The sequence below is a fragment of the Callithrix jacchus genome, chromosome 3 (assembly GCF_049354715.1).
Source record: "Callithrix jacchus isolate 240 chromosome 3, calJac240_pri, whole genome shotgun sequence".
NCBI lineage: Eukaryota > Metazoa > Chordata > Mammalia > Primates > Cebidae > Callithrix > Callithrix jacchus.
The window spans coordinates 177,675,250-177,702,928 of NC_133504.1; the positions used below are offsets into that span (position 1 = coordinate 177,675,250).

Genomic DNA, 27,679 nt, shown 5'->3' on the forward strand with positions numbered 1-27,679 from the left:
GAGGTTATTCAACCAATTTATACCATTCCTGTGAATAAATAACGGCCTGTAGTCCTGGGAAAAAAAAAAAAAGAAGCTTTGTAGCCTAAATATACAAAAGAACATCATGGTTTTGTGTTTAAAGCATTTCTTCTTAACTTCTAAAACCAAGTGGGATGTAGAGGAAAGCAGATTTAAGTTTCACTTTAATTCTTGGCTTAAATGTCTCTCATAACTGCATGAATTCACTCTGATATCTTTAAGGCCTTTATTTTTTATAAGTAGGATTTCAGTTAGTTTTTATTGTGAGTCGAGAGCCTATCTAGACATTCAAGATAACCTAAATTATTTTTTATTGGCTTTTTTTTGTTTACATTGTCTATTCTAATATATAAAACCTTACTCATTTTCTTGTTTTTGATAAATGCTATGATACTTTCATCTAATCTTTTCAGGAAAAGAAACTTGAAAATTAAGGAGCACTTTGCCTCTACAAAGGCTGCAAACACCACAAAACATGTAATTAATTTTTATACTTTAAGATAAAGGTCAACTTATCTCTTATTGAACCTGTTTACTAATGTGAAAACAAATCCCCCAATTTTTGTGTTACATGGTCATTGGATAAGTACCTTATACTTGACATTTAGTAAAGATGAATTGCTTATATATTTTAAATAGTATTTCCAATTATTAGCGCATTATTTTCATCTTGAACTCCTTATTTTAATGTAGGGGTATATAATTTTGGAGTGTTTGATTGGCTTTGAGAGACATTTCTTCTCCTCCACCATGAATGTTCTCCCCTGTCCTCAGAACCCTTGGGTTCTATGTACCAGATCTTTTACTAACTACTTACATTGTCCACTTTGGGAACTTTTTTTTCTTTTCCATACAACCAAGGATATTAAACTATACTTTTTCTGCATTCTAAATTGAGAGGCAAGATAGCAAAGTGTTTAAGGGGATGATCTCTAAAGTCAGACTTCCCAACTCTGAATCTTGGCTTCGTAATTTGTTAGCTGTGAGTCCTTGAGTACTTCGCTTAATCGTTTTGTGCCTAAGTTTTCTCATCTATGTATTAATTATATGGTAAGCAGGTAAAATTTTTTCACAGCCTTCACATCAGCAACTCGGGGTGAATGCATTACTCTGCTAGAGTGCGAGGAATTTAAAGGTTTCTTGTCCCTAGATTACCTTCTGGTGGATGTAATATTTTTCTTTGCAGTTGGGGTAGCTTTCATCTTTGGGATGTGCACAGCAAGAGGTGATTGGGAGAGGTGTGTTTTTTACGATTTCCGTGAGTCCCAGTTTTATCTCGCATTATACTTTTAATCTCCCTGCTTTGCTTGCCACTAACTTGACTTTGCTAACCCTGCAAGGGCATGATTTTCTGACTCTTGGCCTTCTTGGGTGGCTGACCATAAGCGAAAAAACTTCTAGGGAAAGCTGTCTTCTTTCCTCGTTCCTTTTAGTCAGGCTCTCTGGGACTAAAGCTGATCTCTTTCATGAAGGACATAGCCTTCATGAAATGGCCAAAGACAATGGCCATGAGAGATAGCACACCTTACCGTTTTCTGCTAGGCCCTATAGAGTCTGGCCTCAGTGGGCACATGCCTGAAGCCTACGGTTATAACAGAAACAGAGTGCTTTAACCAGAGGCTTGGTGAAATCAGAGATAGGGAGCATCAGTTTCCTAAAGAGGAAGTTCCTGCTGAGTGGTTTCTCAGTGTCCCATACCCCACCTTGACTTGGACACTGAACATCTCATCTGTTGTATCCATTTCTGTGTGAATAAATAAATAACTTTTGTTATATAAGGATTAGGTGCTAGGTACTGTCCTAGGCACTTTACATGTGTTTGTGTTCAGTCCCTTCAACAGCCTCACAAGATATATATACTGTCCTTTGCCCACCCCATGTGACAGTTCTACATCGACTTCCAGACAGATCTCTCTCTCCACTGTTGTTTGGTGGTGGTATGTGATAGTAGTATATGCTCTCCATTTAGATCCCCAAGGAACAGTTTACCATGTATCAGGTACCAAATTTTCCCTTTTCTAAGGACTAATTTTGTCATCTTTGTGAATCTAAAGCTACAGTAAATAGTAAAGAAATACGCATTATAGGATCTTCTGAAATTCCCTGGCATATTTAAATTCTAATTTAGAAAGATAAAGATCACTTATACACTTAATTGTTAATTTATTCCATCTGTTTTGAGTACTTTCTATGTTCCAAGAAGGCATTTTTGCAGTGCAGAGTACGGAGATTAAACAGGACTCACACCTAGCTTAGAAGATATCAAATCCATAAGTTATTAAAATACAGGATGCAAAGTGGCAAATCCTTTTAAGTAGTATAAGTAAAATGTGAAGAATTTAGAGAAGGGAAAGTGTGCTTAGATGACAGACCTGGGACAAGGATCCAGGAAGGAAAAAGGAGGAGATTTTGTTGTATGGGCCTTGTAGGTTGGGGTAGGTATGCTAGGAAGATCCAGAGGTGGAAAATTGTTAGGTGTGGGCAGGAAACCACTAGCACATTCTGGAAAGATAGATTGGCCAACCTAGGCAATGTGACAAAATGCTGTCTTTACAAAAAATACAAAAATTAGCCAGGAGTGGTATAGTGCACGCCTGTGGTCCTAGTTACTTGAGAGGCTGAGGAGAAAGGATCCCTTGAGCCCCAGATGCAGAGGGTGCTGTGAGCTAAGATCACTTAACAGAGTGAGACCCTGTCTCAAAAAAAAAGAGATAGACTGGATCCAGTTAGGTTGAATGATCAGGCTAGAGAGTTTAGAGTTGAGTCTGTGGAAGGAGATTATTAAATATGTTTTTCTTAGGAATGCTTAACTATATAGACCAGAAAAGCTGGCTAACAGTGGTTTAAACAAGTAGGAAACTATTTTTTTTTTAACAAGTCTAGAAAAAAGAGGTCTCAATTGTTCCAGCACATTTATGAAGCTGTCATGGACCCAAGTTCTTTCATCTTTCTATTTTACTGTCCTTGGCAAATTGGCTTTGGGTCCTCTTGCTTGTTGTCTTCTAGTAGAAAGACTATAGCTGCAACCTCAGCATTACATCTGCATTATAAACAGAAAGAAATTTGGTGAGCTTTGTCACCTTTTTGACTATGCCTTTTATAAAGAATTGAAAGTTTTCCCAGATGTAGCCTGTAAGACTTCCATTTCTGTCTTACTGTCCAAACTGAGTTATATAGCCATCTCCAGCTGCAGAGGAGGCTAGGACCATGAATATTATGCTTTTCCAACAAACAGAGAACTAAGAACTGAGAGTGGTTATAGGGTTAACCATCCCTCACAACTTTCCTTTTGGAAAATTCGTATAGTCATATTCAACATAGACTGGAAATGAAACAAGCAAGGAGAGCTCAAGATCTTTCTATAAATATAGTTAATATATAATTTAATTCTACAATTAAAATTCTAATTTAATTCTACAATTATATAATTTAATTCTACAGATTAAAATCTTTGATTTATTCCCCTTCAAAATATTTATTCCTTGTGTTAAATATGTCAGATGTATGTTGTGATTATCATGAAGCCTGACTTTTCTTTTGTAATTCTGTGCTTTTTGGCAGTTCATTATTTTATTATTACCATACCTTGTACATTATGTTTATTTAATACATTTTTCTAAAAATTAAATTCAACTACTTAGTCTTAAATGGAACTACTTAGTGTTCTTATGAATGTAGCAAATTTTTATAAGCCTTCAATTTGTCAGATTGAAAGTGTAAGTATTGATATATTATTATTACTAGGCATGGTCTATTACTGTTGAAGGGAGAAGGGTTACTGTCATACAGGGGAATTATTTGTGATCAAGCATCAATAACTTTAGCTTCTTATCTTGGGTCTGTTTGTAATAGCTGAAGCCTGATCAAGGCATCAAACCTCTCTTGAGTTTTACTTTCTTCATCTATGATTAGAAGGTTGGACCTAGGTAATCTCAAGAGGTCTAATAGTGCATTATTCATTGAAGAGTTTGCCTATGAGGAATGGTGAGGGCAGATGGGAAGATTTAAATGTCTAATAGAGTAACTTAGTTTTGCCTTTTTGAGAGTAGTGACAGGGTTAAAATTTAGGAAAAAATAATCTTCATTTCAAATGAATGGACTTAAAATGTCATATAAAGCCATTTTGTTGTATGTCAGTTTGAGGTATATGTTAGGAAAAATAACAACTGTTGTTTTTTCTTTATTTCAGTAAAACATTCCTGGGCTTTCATTGTGAAACTAATAAAGAGTACTTACTCAGACTGGTATTTGTGGCAGTGTTTTCTTACCATCCTACTCAGTTTCTAAGTTCATGAAAACATGTTTAGAGAATCATCCCTCTAAATTCTTCTCATGACACAGCTCTTGCTGGTGACACACCCTTGTGCAGATTCCCTACCCCATCCCACCCCCAGCCCCAGCGTGGCTGCTGAGAAGCAGCAAAGCCAGTGGGGATCCACACGTCTCAGAATCTCAGCAGCCTTGGCTGGTGCTTCTCTCCGAGGCTTGTCACACCCTGCTTGTGGTGGTGATGACCACAGCTTCCACGGTCTTTCTGGAACTGTCTTATCATTCTTAATTTTCTCAGGGGAGGTTGGACATGTGAGAGCAAAGCCTTTAGGTCTCTACCACATTTATTGATGTATTTAAAAGATAATCTTTGAACTTGGCACCGTGGGACCATGTTTATCTTTGTGAATCAATCACTTATTTCTCTCATTTCAGCTTTGGAAACAGTCTTAAATCTCTCTTTTGTGTCTTTCCATTGTCCTGTATCAAGCTGCTGTGATCATTCAGTGATGGCTCTTCTCCTTCTGAGCTGTCCTCTCTGCTTAGTACAGCCTGCTGTGGTGCTGTGTGCTGACCACTCCCGAGAAAGTTGATCTGATCCTATATAAAAGGTGTAGGATCAGAGCCTAGAGCAGCCGCTAAGACCTCTGTTCCTTAGGTGATGCTCAGCCTTGCCCTGGGACCCTGAGGGCACTCCTGCCTTACTGCATCATTCCAGCCCCTCAGCAGGAGTGCCACAACCCTGTCTAAGCCCTGTCTATAGCAAGCAAAATAATAGTTCCAACCTGGTGGGTTGTTGTGAGGATTAAGTAAGTTAATGTTGGTCATGTGCTTAAAATATAACAATATTCAACATGGATTGCAAATATGAGAAGCAAGAAAGTCTCACGATCGTTCTCTGTGCATAGTCTTACAAATTAAAATCTTCAATTTATTTCTTTTCCATGGCTACATACGCTTACCTAACCTTGCTTATCATAAGAGAACCTGGCTCATGGTAATCCCTTTGTTAGCCATCTACTAGACTATAGACTTGCTGGGGCATTAATTTTTTAAGTTAGATGATTAAAATGATTTTATTGTAGAGATGACCTTGAATCTGCAATAATTACTTTCAAAGTCAGTCATTTGTATTCTTGTTGATATCCTGTTCCCCTTGACATTCTACTCCTAATTGATCCCTACATGTAGGTTTATTGAGAACTTCTTCATTCTCAGCAGAGATTTATCAAAAGTACTTGTTTTAAAATAATCTTCTGTTCAATTAATCATCTTCAGGTACCTCTTTAAAACAAAAAGCTATAAATGAAAACAATCAAAGTACAAGGATACCTTGGAACCTAAGAATAATACAATTTGAGCTCCTTAGCAATGAACTGAACATGATTTTTCTGCCTCTTGTGTAATGGTTATATCTGAGCCTTACCGCAAGGAGGCTACTCACGTTGCACCTGTGCACTCTTCCCTTTGTTTGGAATTCTTTCCTCTTTACACTACCTGGCAAAATCTAGTGCCCATCTTCTTGCCTCTGTGGGACATCCCTGCTATCTCTTGCTCCTCCTTCCCTGTGGTGTGCATGCCTCTTTTCCCCCACCCCAAAACACACATACTTTACAGACCTAACCTCATCACCTGTGTTTCCAGAGCACATCATTCATCTGGCACTTACTGCACAGTTTGTGTCAAGCTTGCTGGGTTGTGACTTCCCAAGAGAAGATGTCTTTCCTCCCAGTGCAGTGTTAAGCAAGATATGGTCTCTGCTTTTACAGGAGTAGATCCAGAGCTTTAGCAAAACCTTTATAAAACGGAAAACTAGGCCTCTTTACTCCTACTTTCTACACTTCAGACCAGCGATCCTCTACTAGCAGGTGATTTTTGATGGTTTTGGTGGAGGAGATGGCATTCAGAATTTCCAGAAGATGGTTAGTGTAATTCAAGGAGGTGTATTGCAGAATTGTTATGCTTCTTTCATTTTAGCCATAACATTTCATTCATTTTGAAATTTCAAATGGTGCTAAAAGAAGGGCAGGAGATTTTTGTCAAAGGGAAACATAGGTGTTTTTTTAAAGGTGAAGAAACCCTGCCTCATTCCCCACAGAAAGAGGCTGGCATTTTTATTTGTTTGTTTTGAGACAGGTATTTTTCAAATGCTAAGAGCAGTGCTAGTAGGTTCAAAATAAATATGATAAGAGCAGGTTGTAAATTTTCACAAGTGAGCATTTTATTTACTTACAATGTCACAGGATAATTTTGATTTTGTAATTTCCTTAATATTAAAGTTCAGATGTTAAAAACTTATGTTAAACCTTATTTTAAAATATCTATAATGGTAAATTCAGTGGTGAGTGAGACTAGAAGGATGAATGAAAGTGTCATTAGTAGAAATAGTGTTTCAGTTTTCTGCAAACTGAGTGAAGTTCTGGCTCTGCCTCTACCACTCAATAACCCAGGCCAACTTCTTGTCTCACTGCAGCATGTGGGTGGTACTGGACTGCGGCCATGCACAGGCAGGCCCCAACCTGGCCGGTGTCTGGTTGCATTGCCCGGAACCTGTAGAAGGCTTCTTAAGTCCTTCCAGACAAGATCTCTCAGAGACAGAGAAGTTGGAACATTTCTGTCCTTTGATTGTTTTCACTTATAATTTTTTATTTTAAAGAGGTCTCTGAAGATTAATAATTAAGCAGAAGATTATATTGAAACATGTACATTTTGGTAAGTCTGCTGAGAATGAATTTTAGAGAATATTTTAAAATTGTATATCTGTGGTTTGTAACTCAGTACTTTAATTCATTTTGTACAAAGAACTTCCCAGTGTGTTCTCACCCATAAACTCTTGTGCAAAGCTTTCTGTAGTCAATTTGAACTGAACTGTCTTCACTGCCTTGGAAGCTGCCTAGGAAGGAACTGAATTTCAACATGGCTGCCTATCTGGGACCTGATTTTCAGGCTGAGTTGCCACTTTTTAGTGGATCACAAATTTAGTGAGAGCAGCAGCATTGTTTCTTTTTAAAAGGAAAATAGAAAATAGCCTGTATTTCATAGAAGGGAGGTATTACTTTCATGAAGCTTTTCTTTTTTTTAGTGTGCATAGTGAATTGCATTGTAAAGTATGTTTCTAACTGGATTTTGGTCAAAATTTGATCCTCTTGTTTGGACAATGAGCTTCTTTACAAGACTTTTACCTTTTTAAAGAAGGGAACATATATTTTATTCATCTGTCACAGTCTCTGCCACATAAGAGTTGTTCAGTAAAATGATTGAGGGACGGATAAAGGTACAAATCCAAGAATAAGCCCTGGAAAGGTTTTCATGGAAGGCTTTGTGTAGCATTTTATCTTCCATCCCTGGGAAATGCTTGTCAATCACAGAGTGGAAAACAGCTAAAAGTCTCATACTCTAGTGTATAATTTCTTCTTGAAGTATTTTCATTATGTTTTGGTACTTTGCCATATTTTGCTTTTCTGATTTGTGTTATATGTGTAATTACCAGTTTAAGGAGATGAGATATTCATTATAAGTTTTCCCTATAAAGGTTTGATACGTGTCAAGTTAGATAAGGTGAGAGACTGGAATGGCAGGACTGCGGAAAGAAAAATGGGAAAATGGGAAGAGAGAGTGATGAGGAGCTGATGTGCAAGGTGTGGGTGTCAGCTAATGGGAAAGATTGTTACCTCTGATTTAAACTGTCATAGTCCAGAATTACTGTGCTGCTTTCATTTCAATCACAACATTGTGTCTATTTTGAAATTTCAAATATGGCATTTAAAGAAGGGCAGGAAATTTTTGAATAGCATATGGTACCAATTCATTACTTTATAGTCACACCTTGTATATTTTTTTGTTTTAATTTTTATCTTAATTTTTGTGATTACATAGTAGGTGTATGTATTTATGGGCTACATGAGATGTTTTGATACAGATATGCAATGCGTAATAATCACATCATATAAAATGGGGTATCCATCCCTTAAGCATTTATTCGTTGTGTCACAAACAATCCATTTTTACTCTTAGTTATTTTAAAATGCAATTAAATCATTATTGACTATAGTTGCCGTGTTATGCCATCAAATACTCTTTTTTTTTTTGCACTCATTAACCATCCCCACCCCCATCACCCTTCGCAGCCTCTGGTAACCATTCTTTACTCTATTTCCATGAGTTTAATTGTTTTGATCTTTAGAACACAGGAATAAGTGAGAACATGCACTGCTTGGCTTATTTCACTTAGCATAATGACCTCCAGGTTTAGCCATATTTTTGCAAATGAAGAATCTCATTCTTTTTTTATGACACCTTGTGTGTTTAAGGGGAAATTTTTATTAGCCATTATTTAAGAGTGCTTCAATACATTATAGTTATTTGGTCCAAATAAGAAGGAAATAGTAATTACCTATTTTACTAAGATACAGTATAGATTAATTGAAGGTGTAAAAGTACACATTCTCATTAATAATGTATATTCAAAGCTTTTAATTCTTGGTAACATTTTTAGAGCTAGCAATAAATCTAAATATGTAAAATGTTTGTCTTTTATAAGTTTGATTCATTAAATTCCTATTATTCCTGCATTTTTAATGATACTAGGCAAATTGGCAAGACAAGTTAGCACAAAGAAGCTACCTGAACTCTTATGCCTTGTAAAAATAGGAAGATCTTTTTGCTTTGCTAAAATTTTTTCAAAGAGGGAGTGTATAGGGCCGGAGTGGGATTTGAATCCCAAGGCCTTGGGCAAACATTTGCCCTTCAGAGCCTGATTTTCTATTGTGTCAAGCAGTAATGGTAATAGCTATCTCAGAGAGCTTGTTAGGAGGGCTAAGTAGTAAGTGCTTACCACCACACCTTGAATACCTCAAACACAAGAGACTTGTTTGCACAGTGCCTTCAAATTCCTGAGTCATCGTGTAAATTCAGTGAATTACCCAAGTATAAAATCCTCCTGCATGGAGCCAGGCTCACACTACACACAATGTGAGTTTCTTTATATCCTTCAGGGTGAATGTTTTTAGGATTACGCCTTGTTTACTTTTTAAGGAAATTCTTATTTTCATATGTAAGGAATTTCAAAGAATACTGTGTTTTATGAGAAAGCATAACATTAGAACAATAGGTACCTTAATTGAGTCAAGTTTCCAAACTCTGAAAAGCATTTCTGTGGCTTTTCTTTTGTATTGTGTATTCTCTCACACGTGAATGATTTCTTTTCACCCATTTGAAATTTCTTTAGATTGCAGCCATTTGTTTTCTTCCATTCGAATGTGGCGGTCTAACATAGTCATGGGCCAGGTCTAACACAGTCACAGGGCCAGAACAGTGTGAGCAGATCATTGCCTTGTCCACCAAGTTTATGTGACTGCTTTAACATGTGAAGGGGAAGGCCTATTAGACTTGTGTTGCTGTTGTTTACCATAAACAATACTAATACACATTCCTCCAAGCCAGAGAAAGGTGACTGTGTTTTTTATTTTTAGGAGAGGGTGTTTGTCTTGGTGATTGCCTTCCGCCTCTGCGTACCCATGCATGCTTCCCTTACCTGGAAAGCTTCCTTCCTCTTCCTGCCTCTGCACCCGCTTCTGCCCAGTCCACCCTCTCTGCGTAGCATACAATCCTCATCTTCTCAGATGTCTTTCAAGGGCCTCCTCTCCTGTGGACCTTTTTCTGACTCTCTCCAAGTTAGTTTGGCCTTTGGGCCTCTTCTGTTTCCTGTGTACTAGGTCTGACATGGCAGCTGTTTGACACTGCACTGGCCTATCTGCTGGTGTTTCTTTTATTTTTTTGCTCTGTCACCCAGGCTGGAGTGCACTGGCATGATCTCAGCTCACTGCAGCCTCTGCCTCCCAGGCTCTGGCGATCCTCCCACCTCAGTCTCCAGACTCACTGGAACTACAGGTGTCTGCCACCACATCCAGCTAATTTTTGTATTTTTAGTAGGGATGGGGTTTTACCATATTGCCCAGGCTGGTCTCGAACTCTTGGACTCAAGCAATCCTTCTGCCTTGGTGTCCCAAAGTGTTGGGGTTACAGATGTGTGTCACTGTACCTGGCCCTGCTGGTGTTTCTTGTACTCAAATATGAATAAGCTTACTGAGGACAGGAACTACTGGCTGGTGTCCTATTTGTCTTTGTGCCTACTGGGCTGAACATGTTACTTGGCCATATTACCAGCTTCATAGATGTTGGTAGAATGAATAATATGTTCATCCTGAGTGAGAAAGACAACCACACACTCTCCCTCTCAGCGTCCTGCATACACACTAACGTTCCTTCTGAGGAATTGGGTTTCTAGCAGTTTCTGCCCTCAGCACTGAAACAGCAGTTCACTCACAAGGAAGGAAAGACTTCTCAGTGACGGGAGAGTGGTAGAAGAGGACCATGAACTCGACATGGACCTTGCTCAGCTTCCTGCTGCACTGCTTTGTGTGTAAGACAGAAAACATTCAACACTGGGACTCTACGCTAGTATACCACATGTAACTTAGTAGTTTAGCATTGTAATTTTATTGCTGTTTATAATGAGTCTAAATCGTTGAAAACAAAAAAGGGCCTATATATTCAGATTTTAAAATGTGGCATATATATGTATAGCATATTTTTAAGACATTTTTATCCAAAATTAATAAAAATGTATTCTTTCATTTAAAGACGTGTGTATTAGTTTACTAGGGCTGCCATGACAAAGTACCATAGACTGGGTGGTTTAAACAACAGATATTTATTATCTTGCAGTTCTGGAAGCTGGAAGTCTGCAATCAAGTGTCAGTGGGGTAGTTTTCTTCTTCGGCTTCTTCTTGGCTTTCAGATGGCCGCCTTCTCCCTCAGTCTTCATATCATCTTTCCTTTGTCTGTGCCTGTGTCCAAATTTCCTCTTTTATAAGGACTCCAGTATATTGGATTAGGGCCCACCCTAAATGACCTTTTTTTCTTTTTAAACTTAAATTACCTCTTTAAAGGCACTGTCCCAGCACGGTTGTATTCTGAGGTACCAACATAAAAACTGGGTAGGGGACACAGTTCAGCCTGTAACGTGTGAATTTTAACTAATCTGTGAAGGTAGGGCACTTTTTTGATTAAAGATACATGGAGTGCTGTGGTGAAGGCATATGTATCATACCATATTTATGTGTCAGACATACAGAAAGTCACTCTTAAAATGAATAGCTGAGTTTGTTAACCTAGGGGTGGCTACTTGGCCAAGTCATCAAAAGATTTCACTCTCTTTCTGTGAAATATAGTCCTAAACTTAAGTAAGAGTGTGTAATGTTACCACAAAAAGAAAGGGTATGGCAAGTACTCAAGAAAGAAGGAAAAGTAATAAACACTGAGAGGCTGGTCCTGGGATTAAGAATAATGCCTTCTGAGTGCAGCAAGTTTCAGTGCATATGAAATTGTGTTAAAGTTAGTGATGAATTTGCATATTTTTAGCATAAACAGTATTGTAACTCAATATATATTCCACTCTTTCCCATCAGTGAAGCACTCTAAATGGGAATAGCAAAATTGTGAGGAATAAAGATTTTCTATAATATCTTGAGAGCTTGAGGAAGTACACAGAAAGCCACATCAGATGATGTGCCATTAACTGTGGGCCAGGGCAACTTGTTTTTGAGTAATTTCTTCTGTGAGCGGTAAACCAAAGGCTCTGTAAAGTACAGACTCACTCTTTGAATAGTAGAACTAATAATTTGTTATTCCCAGGGCTAAGTTTTAAGAACTTAAGTTTTTATAATGTTTAGAAATTCTGATTTTTCAATATTTTCATTTACAAGTATTTTAAAAATACTTTTCTTTTCTTCTCTCCTTGTTAAAATTTAGCTGATGGTTTTTGGAATCTTTCTGTGCCTGGATGCGTTTTTGTATGTGTTCACCCTGCTTCCTTTAAGAGTTTTCCTGGCACTATTCAGGCTCCTCACTTTGCCTTGCTATGGCTTAAGGTAAGTTTTAAATCATTAACTATTGTATAGTATTTCATTATTTTTAATACTTGTGATGGTTGCAGAATAAGGATAATTTATACAGTTTCATCCACACTTTGGCCCTTCATGCATAAAATAATTATTTATCTTTTTGATGGATATTATATGTTTATATAATATTATACTTTTTATATGCTTTTTTTTTTTTTTTTTTTCAGAATTGTTTTGAACCAAAATTTTGCTGTAGCCAGTAAAATAATGTTAATGCTAGAGACTGTGTAGCAGTGTAGAAAGGACCTGGGACTGAAAGTCAAAGACCTACTTAGCATGTTTCTAACTTGCCTGTGCCTTTATTTCTGCGAAGTCCTTGGGCCTCTTAGGCATCATTTGTAGAAAGGACAGGGTTCTAGGCTGGAGTGGTAAAGGAATCTCCTCAGGAGCTCTTACTACAAGGGTTCCTCCTCCATTTCATTTGAGAATCATTGTTATAATGGTCTATGGAGCCTTAGTTACTGGTAGTGAATAAGACTCTGATCCCTGAGAGTTTTTCTACTCTCAGGGATCATTGTCCCCACTGGGAGGATCAGACCGACCGACCTGACACTGACTAGCTTGTGAGCTGTATGCAACTGCCTGACTTCTCTAAGTGTGCTTCCCCCTCAGCCAAAAGGGACTATTGAGAGCTCAGCATCTTTTACCACAAAGATTGGAAGGTCTTAAAATAATAGCCAGCATAGTGCCTGGCTCATAGTAGACCAGAGCAGATAATCAGTTTTCTTCTTTTTCTTCTCTACCAAAACTGAGAATAGTAAGGTGAAGGTGTTAAGCTTACGTGAAGCTTTATGCTTTATTGTTCTGGAGGTTAAAAGGAAGTTTGGCTTTTACAGTTTTCTTTCTTTGTATAGTTACGCCAGTGTGTCTCCATTCTGTATATAGTCACTCTTTACAACATTTTTATTTAGATCTTAGCAGAGATGTCCAGGTTACATTTCTGACCTGCATCACTTTTCTAAATACATTACATTCTGGGAAAATTCTAAAATAGACAATAATTTGTGAGACTTCATTGAACTATGGTGACTGTTCCATGGTATATAAAATATATAATAAAATAATTTAGCCATAGCAATTGAGTTAAAAGTTAGTGACCAATATACACAATTATATGTTTTTTTTTAAAGACTAAAGCAATGGGAGATTCTTTTTTAAAGTAGTAAATGAGCATATACTTAGTAAACACATATAGTAGTTTTAAAAATAAGACTCAATCCGTTTTGATAGAAATTCCTCCTAGTGTAAATTGGAATAATTTAACGATTATGATGATCACATTATGAAGGGATTAAGAATTCTTGTTTTGCAAGATTACATGAGGTAAAACAATTATAAAAATTTAGCTCCTGTCATTGTTATATGTTCTATTCTGTAACTTACTTGCCTTTCAGGATAACAGTGGATTAATGCTACATATTTTGTTAATCACAAGTTAATCAAATGGGATGATAGTTATAGGAATTTAGTCATTTGCTTTAAGGTATTTCTAGTACATGTTTTATTCCTTTAGGAGAATAAAGGAATTTTAAGAAGGTCTAATTACTAACAAACCTTTTAAAATGTATTTTAAAAGCATGGCACATTAATACTAACAAAGCCTAACCACAATGAACTATTTTTCCTTTATTACTATTGGGAGCTTCATAATACCATGGCATTTTAGTTCATTTTCAGAAGACCAAAATACAATTAAAATAACATTACTAAATATACATCTTTATTTGGAACTACATAAAGTGAATAGGCACATGGACATTTAGATAAAGTCAAGTAAAATATGTTACATAAATTACTAATATTGCTGTGTGTGGTGCCTCATGCCTGTAATCTCAGCACTTTGGGAGGCCAAGGTAGGAAGATCACTAGAGGCCAGGAGTTCAAGACCAGCCTGGGCAAAATAGTAAGACCTTGTCTCTATAAAAAATAACAAAAAATTAGGCAGACATGGTGGCACATGTCTGTGATCCCAGCTACTCCAGAGGCTGAGAGGTTGGAGAATCGACCCTGAGAAGTCAAGACTGCGGTGAGCCATGATTATGCCACTGCACTCCAGACTGGGCAATGGAATGAGACCCTGTCTCAAGTAAAGAAAGAGAATAACTAATACTGTGTAGGGCTTTTCACAGCTACATTACTTTTTAGTTATTCTTTGATCAGCAATGTGGGACAAGTTCATGCTCTAGCCATCTTTATGTGGATGGCTTTTAAAGACATGTCATGTTCTCACTGGCTGTTGGCACAATGTAATAAAACATTAAAATGATAAGCTAATGACTGTCTTCTTCCTGGAGTGGATCCTTCTTTGGGCATTGGTTAGCACACATATGAGGTATACTAAGTAACAGTGGTGATTTGCCAGTGATCCTAAGGGTCTCTCTTTGGGGACATTTATTTGAAGATCCATCTTGTTATATTGTACAGACATCTAAAATTTTGCTGCACTCAGTTCATTTCTGTGTAACTCCTGTTACATAGGGGAACAGGGCACATAAAATAGCATTAGAAGAGTCTTTTCTAGACCAGCACGGTGGTACACACCTGTCATCCCAGAACTTTGGGAGGTCGGGTGGGTGGGTAGCTTGAGTCCAGGAGTTAATACTAGCCTGGGCAACATGAGACCCTGTCTCTACAAAAAAATAAAATTAGCCAGGTGTGGTAGCAGACACATGTAGTCCCAGCTACTTGGGAGGCTGAGGTGGGAGGATTCCTTGAGCCCAGGAATTTGAGGCCGCCATGAGCTATAATTGTACCAGTGCATTCCATCCTGGTTGACAGAGCAAGACTCTGTCTCAAAAAAAAAAAAAGTCTTAGTTCTGGAAACTAAAAGATGTTGCAGGGAGCTGGGAAATCTTAAATCCTCTGCCACTATTTACTTTTATGAATGGTTAATGATCCCTAGCTTCAACCTTTTTCAGATATTTTAAGATTTTTTTTTGTAGCGTATCAGATGATTGCTTTCTTACATTAGTTTGAAATACTTTCAATCTAAATTAGTTTGAGTAGCATTTGAAAATAAGGTGTTTTCTTTTTTCAAAGTTTTATAGCTAAAATGACACTAGAGGGCAGCCTGTTACACTATTTTTAAGACTCCATTGAGGCTTTCCTCTGCAAACAGTTCTTACTATTTCTGCTTTGGATTAACTGAAAAGTTAATTTCATGCTATCATGAATACTTATATGTATAAAAACATGAAATGCAGTTAAAATTATATAACAGTTTCAGCAATTTTACATGATAGGAGTTTAAATGAAACAAGAGTTTCAACAATTTTAAATGCTTTGAGGATAGGCCAAGTTACACGGAATATGAAAATACTGCCTTAATGTCTTAGTGCCTTAAGTATACTTTGTTAAAATTGAGTAGTTTGTGCTTATAGTAAGATAGGTTGCAATTTTATTTTCTTTGAGCATTATTTTTAAAGTCACAAAACTTGAAATATTTGATAAGGCCAAAGTTATATTAAAGCTATTGCTAATTTTAAGTCTAAGACCTTTCAAATAATTTAGGAAAATAAAAATATTTTTTAGGTTTACCAAATGATTATTTAGAAATAGCTTGATTCTGCCTTCTTATAGCTTTTCTTCCAATGTTTTCTACTTCCATTAAAAATTATTTGATTTGTCTCGCCTGTAATGATGTCATGATCCATTCTTTTCAGCAAGGAAAAAGTGCTCTTTCCTTCAGTCTGACTTTATTTTTTTCAAAGGAATAAGAAGAAATGAAATAGACTGACAAAGAAGTTGATTGCAATATATTAAGTAATATTTCCGTTTTTCACTCTCCTGTATTTCAATCTTTCCAGAAAAAACTTACTGTCTTCCTAGTTTCTTTGTTCTTTGAAATTGTTTTCGCAAAAGGGAGGAAACAGTCTGTTTGTCAAATTAATCATGATGCTGACGTGAAAACAGTAACTCTTTGCAGTCTCTAGAACTGTTTGGTTCAATATCACACAAATAACAAGGTAATATTATTGCCTTCTTTTTACATTTGAGATCAGTGTTCTCACCTCATCTGTTTACAGATTTACTTCTTGTACAGCATTTGTGAGAGGCTTTTACAGATAGACCCCCGTGTTCTCTGCTTCATAGCTTAATATTTGAACCTATTTCTAGATCTTCTGCAAACTTGCCATGGTTTTTGACTTAAGTAAATAAAGATCCTGTCCCTTCACTAAGGCTGAGAACAAAGGTGGTTCTACAGTACCTTAAGTAAACTCAGCCTTCATCATGATTGTTCATCCAGCAGAGTGTTTTGCTGGCTTTGACCCTGTGATAAAGTACTGTTCATTATGAGATGTTGGCAGCGAAATTATCTGGAGTCATATTTGTGTGTGTTGTTTGCCAAGGATGTACTGCCTCCCTATAGGTTTATGTTTGTTCTCAGTGATCTCAAGAATACTTCATTGAAATTGTTTCTGATGGATTAACAATCTTGAAAAGTCTTTGCCCCAAAATGTTTTGTTGTAGACTTAAAAAAAAAAGGAAAATGCATCTAAATTCTTTAAAAGCAGATTCATTATGTATATCTTCCCTCTTTCCCAGGTAAGAGTAGTGTCATTTTAGAAATCATTTGAGAAACCTCTTGAACTAGGATAATCTTTTTAATGATTCATGACATATAAAACGGAACTAGGTTTTGATTTATTATATGAAGTATCTCTTCCTTGGAGGAATGATAGAATTTTGTTTTTTAGAAAAGCAGACTGTTCTATATTGTGTTAGGGGTACCAAACATCATTTTTCCAAATTTACTTGTAGAATTAAATGAAAAATAGCTAATTATGTAAGTTTGATTTACCTGGCATTTTTGTGAACCCTTTATTCTAAAATTTGAGACTTTATTTTGTGCTTTAGAATTCTTAGTCACGTGAGTTAAAAGTTAAAGATTATAGAGAAAAATTATATAGTCGGGTACCAAGAACTGAGTTATTATTGAAAAAATTTTACTGAAACATTTTAGAAACTGATTAGTGAGTTCAAAAGGCTTAAGTAATAAATGCCGGAGTGTTTTTTGGTTTTTGTTTTTTACTATTAGAGCAAGTAAAATATGTGTGAGCAAATGTGCTGACCCCTTGCCCCAGCTTTAGGTATACCTCTCATGTGAGTCTTCACAGGCTTTTATTTTTCTTGTTTAAGAGGCAACAGTATGATTTTCTTTTGAGAGTTTATCCCATGGGAGACCTCCTGTCTCCCAGAATTAAGAATTTTAAATGCTTGGGAGTTTCTTAACCTTTTGAGTTTCCTTCATATGCCTTACCTCTTTTGAAATAGTTCTACCCAAAATTAACTACATCTATTTGTTATAATAGATTTTTCTCTTTTTAAACAAAATTAAGCCTTGGTTTTGGCCTAAGTGATTGATGCCACCACTGTAGCACATGTAGGGAGAGCTCTTGGTAATTTTCTGTGGGGAAACAAATTGCCTTTTACTTCCTTTTACCAGGGCTGATCTATGTGGCTTATTTGTTGAAAGCAATATATTTGTTATTATTAGAAAGTCTTTGTTGTCCCGTTTCCTCACCATGGAGCTCTAAGTAGTGTAGCAACATTACAACCTTCTCTCTTTCTTTCTTTCTCGTAAATCAGACCGAAGGGAGGAGCACTTTCACTTCCTTTATAGAATGGAATGTGGTGGCACAGGGACTCCTTGTGGTGAGTAAACCCTGATTTTTCCTTCTATACTCTTGGCCAAATTGACATTAATTAAATGCAAAAGTAAACAAGATAGGCAGACATAGCCATTAGGGGATAGAAACATTGAAGAAAATGTTGATCCTTATCCTTTTTAAAGTAGCATCTTTACTTGGTCTTAAAGCTTTGTCCACATTTCTTTTTGAAGGATTTGATTGTGATTTCACCTAACATGAAAATTCGCTCAAAAATGATCTTTACCCATGTTAACTTAGACTTAGCAAATACTTCATCCCCAATGCCACAGAAATTGGCTGAGCTTAATTCCTTCCGTATAAGCAGGTTTTATTTTGCTTTACTACAAATAATGAACAAAAAACATTTATTTTCTAGTGTAGTTTGAAATTAAAGTTTAAGAAATAGTTTTAATCATTCCATTTATGTTAAGTATTTATTTTTTGTTACATGTCAGTCAAACCTAAGATCGAAAATACTTAATTTTCTAATTCAGGGAAACATCTTGATTTCACTACTTTATTCCAGTTTACTTTAAAATTATAAAAGGACTTCACTTTCAAAAATAAAACCATAGTAAGTATTTTACATTTTTATTTCATCAGTGCTTGTGTTTCTTCACTCTTTCAATTACACCATAAATGGCTGAAAATATCGAGTGAGAGAGTGAGAGATCTAGTCTATGTATTTTGTAATGAAATGACTCATGCTAATACTCTGGCATGTTTCCACACTGATTTGAAGTAACTGTGCAGGGATTTTCCTATTTATCTTGCTCATTTTTGGTGCCGTGTCTTCCTTCTTGATCTTTCTGTCCACTACCAGATTTTACTTTAGTCATAGTTAGTATATTATCTTCCACTAAAGAGTCAGAGAAAAAGCTTACCCTTGATCATCTTTCTCTACTGTATAATTCAGTTTCTATAAATCTGTGAGCCCTTCAAAACAACTAGAGATACTCTAATTGTTAAATTGTACAGTATAAAATTGTACAGTTGCTAAAAATACAATGGAAATGGAAATATTTGTATGAAGAAAAAATAAAATTTAGAAATGTAGAGAATTTGGTTTCTCTAAGGGTGGTTTTACTAGAAAATTTTAAAATAATTCTGTTAAATGTATTATTTTGAAAAATGTTTAAGTTCTGTTAAATATTTGATGTAATATGACTTGTGTGATAACATACACCCAAACCTGCAAATTAGTTTAGTGGATTTCTCACTTTGCCCAACAGTATGTTTCACTTGTTTATGCTTTCATGTGGGGTTTTCATCATTTGCAAGATGAATTGCCAGTAACCACCGCTTAGCCATTTAGAAGAACTTTAGCAAGAAAATATTTTTCAAAAGCCAATTCAGGGTTGAATGGCAGGGCCTTGGATAAGCTTCTTAGGTAGGTTAAAGTGCTTATCAGATAGTCATCTAAAAATATCCTGGCAGAGAAGGAACAAATACACTGATTGGTTCAAGTTGTTTTAACCAGGTAAACTTGTTTATGAGGTTAGGTCTTCTCTTGGTAAGAGGCTGTGGTATACATACAGCTGTCTTTTAAGATGCCACCTTAGAAACACTTTTTTCTTTGGCAGCTTTTCTTTTTTATTAACAAGGACATTTATATGAAAACAAGACCTTGTTTTTTAAAGATTCTGCTGCTTGTATTATTTATTTGAATAATATTCCTTAGTTTTGAAAATCACAGTCATCCCTGCAGCAACCAAATATGATGTTAGCAATGGAACATTTTCACCAGAGCAGGCGGTGCACAAAAAGCAGTGAATTCAATATGTGTATATCATATACATATATAATCTGGTTTTTTGGGGTTTTTTTGTTTTTGTTTTTGTTTTTTCTGCATTCATATTTAGAAATAAAGACCAAATGATAGATAGGTTTGTTTTTTTATGCAGCATTTTTTTCAGAAGAGATCACAGTACAGTGATAAATTATGCAGTATTAACTTTTATGGAAAGATAATAGGTTCAGAGATGTTGATTCCTGTAAGTTTAGAAGTTCTGTTTTAAAAAGTCTAGAATGCAGCTGGTTCTGAAGAGCATGCCTTCTGTAGCCAGATTGCCAGGTTTCCATCCCTGCTGCACCATGTGGGAGCTCAGTCTGTACAACCACCGGCATGTTCTTGACTGTCCCTTGGCTCATTTGTAAAACGGAGATGATCAAATGGGATTATTGTGAACACTAAAAGGAATATATGTGGAGTGTCTAGAACTGCCACATAGTAACTGAATTGTAGCATTAGGTGTTTATACAACTTTTCTTTGTTAACTTATCAGCTTGGTTCAAAAATTGTTGTATTAGATTATTTTGGGATATGACTTTCCAATGTTTGACAGGTCTAATTTCTAACTATGGCTTCTATTAAATATACTATTCCTTAGTTGATATACCAACGCACTGTTCTTTGTTTTGAAATATGTGTGTAAAGAAACACATTTGGATATATACTTAAAAGCCTTTGTTTCTTTTTTTTTTTTGAGACAGAGTTTTGCTCTTTTTACCCAGGCTGGAGTGCAATGGCAGGATCTCGGCTCACCACAACCTCTGCCTCCTGGGATCAGGCAATTCTCCTGCCTCAGCCTCCTGAGTAGCTGGGATTACAGGCACGCGCCACCATGCCCAGCTAATTTTTTGTATTTTTAGTAGAGAAGGGGTTTTCACCATGTTGACCAGGATGGTCTCGATTTCTTGACCTCGTGATCCAACCGCCTTGGCCTCCCAAAGTGCTGGGATCACAGGCTTGAGCCACCGTGCCCAGCAGCCTTTGTTTCTTAAATAAAATTGTTTTGACGGAGATCACTCAACTAAATAGATGCCATCTAGTACCAAAAGCTCTAAATATAGTTTTCAATTTTAATTAGTTAACAAAATTAATTTTGGTAATTAATATAAATCAATACTATCCCTACTTTTAGTTCCTATCAGTTTATTTAATTCATAAACATAACTAACTTATAGTTTTTAAACACTAAAGCTCATGACTATTGGTGATGTGTGACTTTGATTATATGCTGAGATGTGCCACACTTCTGAATGGGGGCTGGTGGCTCACGGCTCACCAGTTGTTCCCTGCCACCCAAGTAGAGACAGTCACACCAAGGCCAGGAGCTCACAAGTGTTCAAAATGTCTCCTCTTCTCAGTGTTTGAATGAGAAATATGTTTTAGTGACCCAGATCCAATTCTTGGCAGATATAATAGGTCTTCCATCTTCAGTCTTGTAGGGATGGGGGCAGGAAATTACCTTGACATTCAAGTAGCCCTTCGCAGAGATCTGTGCTCTAGGCTGGTTGGTTGGGAGTTAGGAGATGAAGGGCATTCTTTGTTCCCTGGGGAGAAAAAGGTCTCCTGTGGGGGAGAGAGGAACAGCACTGGATAAAAGAAAGTCATGGTGAAAGAGAAATAATAATAGAGATCGATGAACTTTTTCCTTGATGCAGTTTTTCCCAAAGCCCTAACTTCAACTGCTAAGAATAATTTTACTTGTCTTTTCATACCCATCTTAAGTCATGTGATTTGACTTAGACAAATTCTGACCTCCCTCTCATTTAGGCTCATTGGTCTAGTCCAATATATTTCCAGCCACCTTTAGCCCTCTCTCAACAGTCTTCACAGAATTTGTCTGTTTTCAGAACTTCTGCAATATCTTAGATTCTATCTGTAAACAGATCAGCCAAATTCATATCTAGCTGAAAACAGTGTACAGTGCACATTGTAGAAAACAAGAATGAGGTTCTGTAACAACTGCTCACAGAATTGGTATGGCATCATTGTGACCTTATAAAGTAGTATCTCAGGTAACAATTTGGAAGACTTACAAATTCCTTGTTAAACTCTGCAAAGATCACTGGAGGAAAAGCATTAGGAAAGAACTCTGGAGAATATGTAGCCAAGGAATATCAAATACATAGGTGGCTCAGACAGCCAGTGGCCAGTTAGAAAATGAGCTCACCCCTGTATTGTTGTTTAGAACATTGTCACAACTGGTAGAAATGAAGAAATCGTACAGCTCCTAAAGAAAATACTCAGGCTGTTGTATTGATTGCACTATGTGTAAAAGCTGCCAAAACAAGAGACAGCATTTTCTGTCCTGAGGAATCAGCCTATGATAGGCAGAGAGAACATATCTTTCCCATTCTTGTCACATGAATTTTAAATCTTAAATTTCTTTTTTTCTAATGTATTTTTTGCACTATCTTGTTAAGATGGTTCCTTTCACAATTTAGGTTTAGCTCCTTATACTCTAACCTCAGAAGTAAGGAGTGATTCTTCTGCTCACATTAGTTATGAAAAAAATATTTCAACTGAAGTCACAGGGGACTAATGTGTAATACAAAAACTGTCCTATAAACCAGTACAAAAAAGATAGGAAGGGAGTGTTCACCTGAAATGTAAATAACTGTTAAATATGTGGAAAGATGTTTCGTTTCCTAATGATAGAAATTAATGTTGAATCTACGCTGTGTACCATTTTTCACCAATGAGACTGGCAAAGATCCAAAAGTTGATCAAACACTGTATCAATGCCCCAGGCTACAGGCTTTGTCATGACATTGCTAGTTGAGTTATGAACTGCACCCTGTGCAGAGGGCAGCTCAGCTGTTTCTATCAAAATTTCAAGTGAATGTAACTTTGAAATTCCAATTTCAGGAATTCGTCCTACAGATATACTTTCATTTATGAGACATGGCATGTACATTGCATTGTGGCTTATAATTGCAAAAGACTAGAAATCTGTTAGGGGTATGTTAAATAAACTGTGGTTCATCCACGTAGTGGAACACTGTGCTCATGAAAAGGAGCTCCTGATGAACTTACATGGAATATTATGCTGTTAAATAAAGTACAAGTTGCAGAGCAGTATGCGTAAAATGTAGCATTATGTGAAAAGGGCTGATCCAGCAGGCTACATGCAGGGATTCATGATTAGGTTAAAGGCTTATGCCATAACAGTAGAAATCTGTTGTTGCTCAAAAGTACCGTATTGGTAGATCTGCCCTCCATGCTCATTTGTTAAGATTGCCAACTTCTAATAGTAATTATCACTTAAAAATCTTTATATTCTGTACTTGGGCAGAAAAGTTTACATTGTTGAGTAGTTACTTAGTTTAATTTCCCTTGTTTGAAGTTTTTAAAAGATCAACATAATTCTCATTTTTACCTTTGTATGCCAGTGTATATCCAGTAAAGATTATTGTTTTTGTGAGAACATACAAAGTAAAACTTACATTTTTATTACTTCTTGTATGTTTCAGGGACAGGCGTTTGCTTCAGCCTGCCCAGGTGTGTGACATTTTGAAGGGTGTCATTTTGGTAATCTGCTATTTTATGATGCACTATGTTGACTACTCCATGATGTACCACCTGATAAGGGGGCAGTCTGTCATCAAGCTCTACATCATCTACAACATGCTAGAGGTAAGGACCTCACTTACCCTGCACTGGCCTGACCAGGGCACTCATGTTCAAATCTTCCAATTCTGAAGGTACCTGAGAGTCAAGAACGCTCTACCAACTCTAGTTATGGCACTTCTGGTCTTTACTGTGCTACCATCACTTGGGGGCTGTTGTTAAACATGGATTCTGATTTAGGAGATCTGAGCTAGGTCTGGAGAATCCACATTTCTAAGGAGGTAGGGCTCATGCTGCTGGTCCAGGGTACACCTTGGTTGGCCAGCCGCAGGCATGGCGTGTCCTTATGTAGGCTGGAAACATTCTTGCTGCCCAGACATTTTAGGACCAGTAACCCTTGAGTATGCGAATTGTCAAGTGCTAGGAAATTAGTTTCATAAATTCATTAGAAACCCATGCTAGAACTTTAAAGATTGTGAAGTAAAATGTTATGATTATGTATATGGTTGCTATAACAAATACATGTTTTAAATTGCTTTGAAATTTTTACATAGAGCAGACAAACATAAGTTCCCAATTTTTGTGAGTACTTAATGTTTTTAGTACAATATGTCTCTTTAAAGCATTCAGCCTATGAAAATCTGCATTTATACAATAAAGTTGAGCTGATATACATTCACTTTACCAAAAAAAAAAAAAGCTTTGCTTTATAAGCCAAATATTCATAAGTTTTTTTAAAATAGTAAGCTACCCTAAGTTATATAATAAATTTTGAAATTCAAATTGCAAGCCAGACATGGTGGCTTACCCCTGTAATCCCAGCACTTTGGGAGGCTGAGGCAGGCAGATCACCTGAGGTCAGGAGTTCGAGACTAGACTGGCCAATATGGTGAAATCCCATCTCTACTACAAATACAAAAATTAGCCTGGTATGGTAGTGTGTGCCTGTAATCCCAGCTACTCAGGAGGATGAGGCAGGAGAATAGCATGAATCCTGGAGGAGGAGGGTATAGTGAGCCGAAATTGCCCCACTGCACTCCTGCCTCGGTAACAGAGCGAGACTTCATCTTAAAAAACAGAAAGAAATTCCAAATTGCATTTTTCTGTTTTATTTTGGGAAGGATACAAATAAGGTCTATTTATCTTTTTAATTAGGCATGAAGAGATTTCTCCTAGTGAGAGGACAGATGGGCGGGGGGCTGCTGGCCTGTCTACTCTGAAGCTGCATTGCTGTGGTAGACAAGGGCTCCCCATCTCTTCACAGAAGCCACAGAGCTCTAGCCGTCTGAGTACCTCCTAAATTAAAGACGAAGATGTTTTAAAACCAGCTTCCTGATTCTAGGCTCGCTGCCCATACACTTGCTTTGCCCGACCAAGTAGGTTGCCTAAAGGTGGATGGGGACAAAACTCTTCTGAAACAGAATAGCTCATCTTGTTCTCCCTTCCTTCTCATAGAAAGACCCTAGACCTCATTCCCTGTTCCCCTCTGCTTTCTGCCTCGCTCTTTGCACCACTGCCCTACTAGTCTCTCCTTCGTAGGCTCTCCATCTTAGGAGATTGGAGAGTGTAAGGGCTTCTCCCTGCCCCATCTTACAAAGCCCTGTCAAGCTAGTATTATTATTGTCACTAAAAAATAGGCCAAGAAGCAGGATCTGTGAATTGCTGATTAAAATGATTTATATACGTTTCACATTGTAGACTGTAATTGATGATGTGGCTTAAACATAGGAGTTTAAGCAGATATTAAACTCCTATCCACATAGGAGTCCAGGCTGTAGTCTAGAGGCAAATCATTCTGACCAAATCCTAGCTCCTTCCTTTATTACCTGGTTATCCTGGACATAGTTACTGTTGCTGAATATCTCTAATCCTCAGTTTCTTATCTGTAAAGTGGAGATAGAAGGAGATTATGAGGATTAAATAGATGCCACATAGAAAGGATTTAGCACAACATCAGGCCTATGCTAGGAGCTCCCTAAATGGTAGCCGTTATTCATTCAGATCTTTAGTAGACACTTCCTGCATGCCAAGCATCTTAGACCCTGAAGACTCACAGGAGAACCAGCCTATTCTCATGGAGCTTATATTCTACAGATGAGAGCTAGGCAATAAACAAGGAGATATTAAGAAATGATAAATCATCTGATGAAAAAGAACAGACTAAGACAGTAGAGAACATAGAAGCCACAAGAGAATGGATGGTCTGGGAAAGGCTTCTGTAGGATGTGGCATTCAGACTGCATCCTGAATGTCATCCCCTCCTTTTCTCTCTTTTATGTGTCACTTTTTACTTGTTATACTGTATTCAAGGAGATTGATAACTGAAAATGTGGTTAGTACGTAAATCTGCATGTTTTATTCCATATAATAAACTTCAAAAAAATACAGTTACCATTGTTTACAAATATTAGACATGAGTAGTCAAATGATATATTTGTCCTAAGTTTGAATCCTGAGTTTGAATTCAAAGTGCTAAAACCAGAGGAACCACGATTTTGATTCCTTTTATTTTTGCCCACCCCTATTTTTGCCACTATTTAAGACTTTCTTTATTACCAACATAGCTAACTAGACATTCTAATTCAAATTCTATTTGAGCACTTACTGTTTGTTAAAGAATAAAGAAATGTGGCCGGGCACAGTGGCTCACGCCTGTCATCCCAGCACTTTGGGAGGCCGAGGCAGGTGGATCATGAGGTCAGGAGATTGAGACCATCCTAGCCAACATGGTGAAACCCTGTCTCTACTAAAAATACAAAAATTAGCTGGGCATAGCGGCATGCGCCTGTAGTCCCAGCTACTCAGGAGGCTGAGGCAGGAGAATTGCTTGAACCCAGGAGGCGGAGGTTGCAGTGAGCTGAGATCACGCCACTGCACTCCAGCCTGGCGCTTGACAACAGAGCAAGACTCTGTCTCTAAAAAAAAAAAAAGAAATGTTAATGAATAGTAAACAAAGATCCTCACTCTTCTTTAGGTTACCTTCAACTAGGATTTAAAACATCAGCTCTCCAGGATTTGAGCTGTATCTCAATTTTAGTTACGTATTCAAATGGAATATTAAGAAACATCTTACCAATTTATATGTATTTTTTTTTTAGGTAGCTGATCGTCTTTTTTCATCATTTGGACAAGATATATTAGATGCTCTCTATTGGACAGCAACAGAGCCTAAAGAAAGAAAAAGAGCCCACATTGGGGTGATTCCTCACTTTTTCATGGCTGTTCTCTATGTCTGTATCCTTATAGACTTGCTGGAAATTCCAACAGTTAATGCATAGTCTACCTTATTTTATTTGGTTCGCCATTTCATAGATTTAAAGATAGATAGATAATGTGTTTATCCTGAAGATTAATTTGAAACATCTGCGTTCTTTTGATAAATTGGTTGTCATAATAATTGTAATTAATTTAAGGAGCCTCGTGTGCATTACTCTTTGAGCTGCTGGAAAACAGTTCTGTTTTCATTGTAACTGATTATAAGGCAGAATTTTTTAATAAAAAAGCAGCATTTTTGATACATGCCTTATATTTACATAGATCTATATAACTTTTTCATACTTATTGGAATTTTTCTTGAAGTTATCTTTAAATCCGGCAATTCTTTTTTATAACCTTGGGCTTAAAATGCATAGAATTTATCTAAAAGTAAAATGTGAAATTGGTTGGAAGGAGTTTTGCTGGTTTTGTGTGTTTGTGTATTCATCCCTGGCTTAAAGTTTTTCTATTAGAGAGTAAATGCTTTACTATATAAGCAGTGTACATGTTTGTGTATACTCATACATATTTATACACACATTTCTGCTCTTAAGTTCCATGTGAAGTCAGGACTCATTTATGAGAATGTGCCACATTTTTTTTTCCCTACCTGTAAAAGAGTGACATTTGAAAGAAATTGGGTTAATACTTAGAAAGTTAAAGAACCAAGTAGGAAGATGCCTGTGAGGGTGAAAGCTTGTTCCAGTGTTAATGGAGTAAAGCAGTTACCACTCTTAGATATAAATTAACTATGCTGTCTGTAATAGAAATAGAATTCTGCAGTTTATGGATATCTTCAAAATGGCATATAAAGAAGAATCTTAATTATCAGGTATTTCTTACTGCCTTAAATTCCTGTCTCTGTAAGAGTGACATTTTAATTATCAGATATTTCTTACTGCCTTACATTCTACATTTTCCAAAGAACTAGGAAAGAAAATCACCTCCAGACTTTTATTTTGTGCTTTCTTTTTTAGAATGCACATTATCTTAATTCAGAATGTGTATTTCTAAGTCTCTTTTATCAGTATTTACCATAATTTATTCCATTTACTTAACAAACTTTTCTGAGGGCCTGTTTCCTGAGCACTGTGCCAAGTGCCAGAGATGCAGAAAGAACAAATCAACCCTGTTCCAAAGGATTCATGATCTAAATAAAT

General features: G+C 36.7%; 1 protein-coding gene across 2 annotated transcripts in view; it reads left to right on the forward strand.

The window, feature by feature from the left end:
• Positions 1-27,679, forward strand: part of TAPT1 (transmembrane anterior posterior transformation 1) — a 69,996-nt gene that overhangs the window by 15,570 nt on the left and 26,747 nt on the right. The window contains exons 3-5 of one of the 2 annotated variants that reach the window (XM_002745961.6): positions 12,103-12,221; positions 23,168-23,330; positions 26,363-26,498. In XM_002745961.6, coding sequence (XP_002746007.3) covers positions 12,103-12,221; positions 23,168-23,330; positions 26,363-26,498 — 418 coding nt within the window. The remainder of the gene's footprint in view (positions 1-12,102; positions 12,222-23,167; positions 23,331-26,362; positions 26,499-27,679) is intronic. The other variant, XM_035294001.3, reaches the window with a different exon arrangement.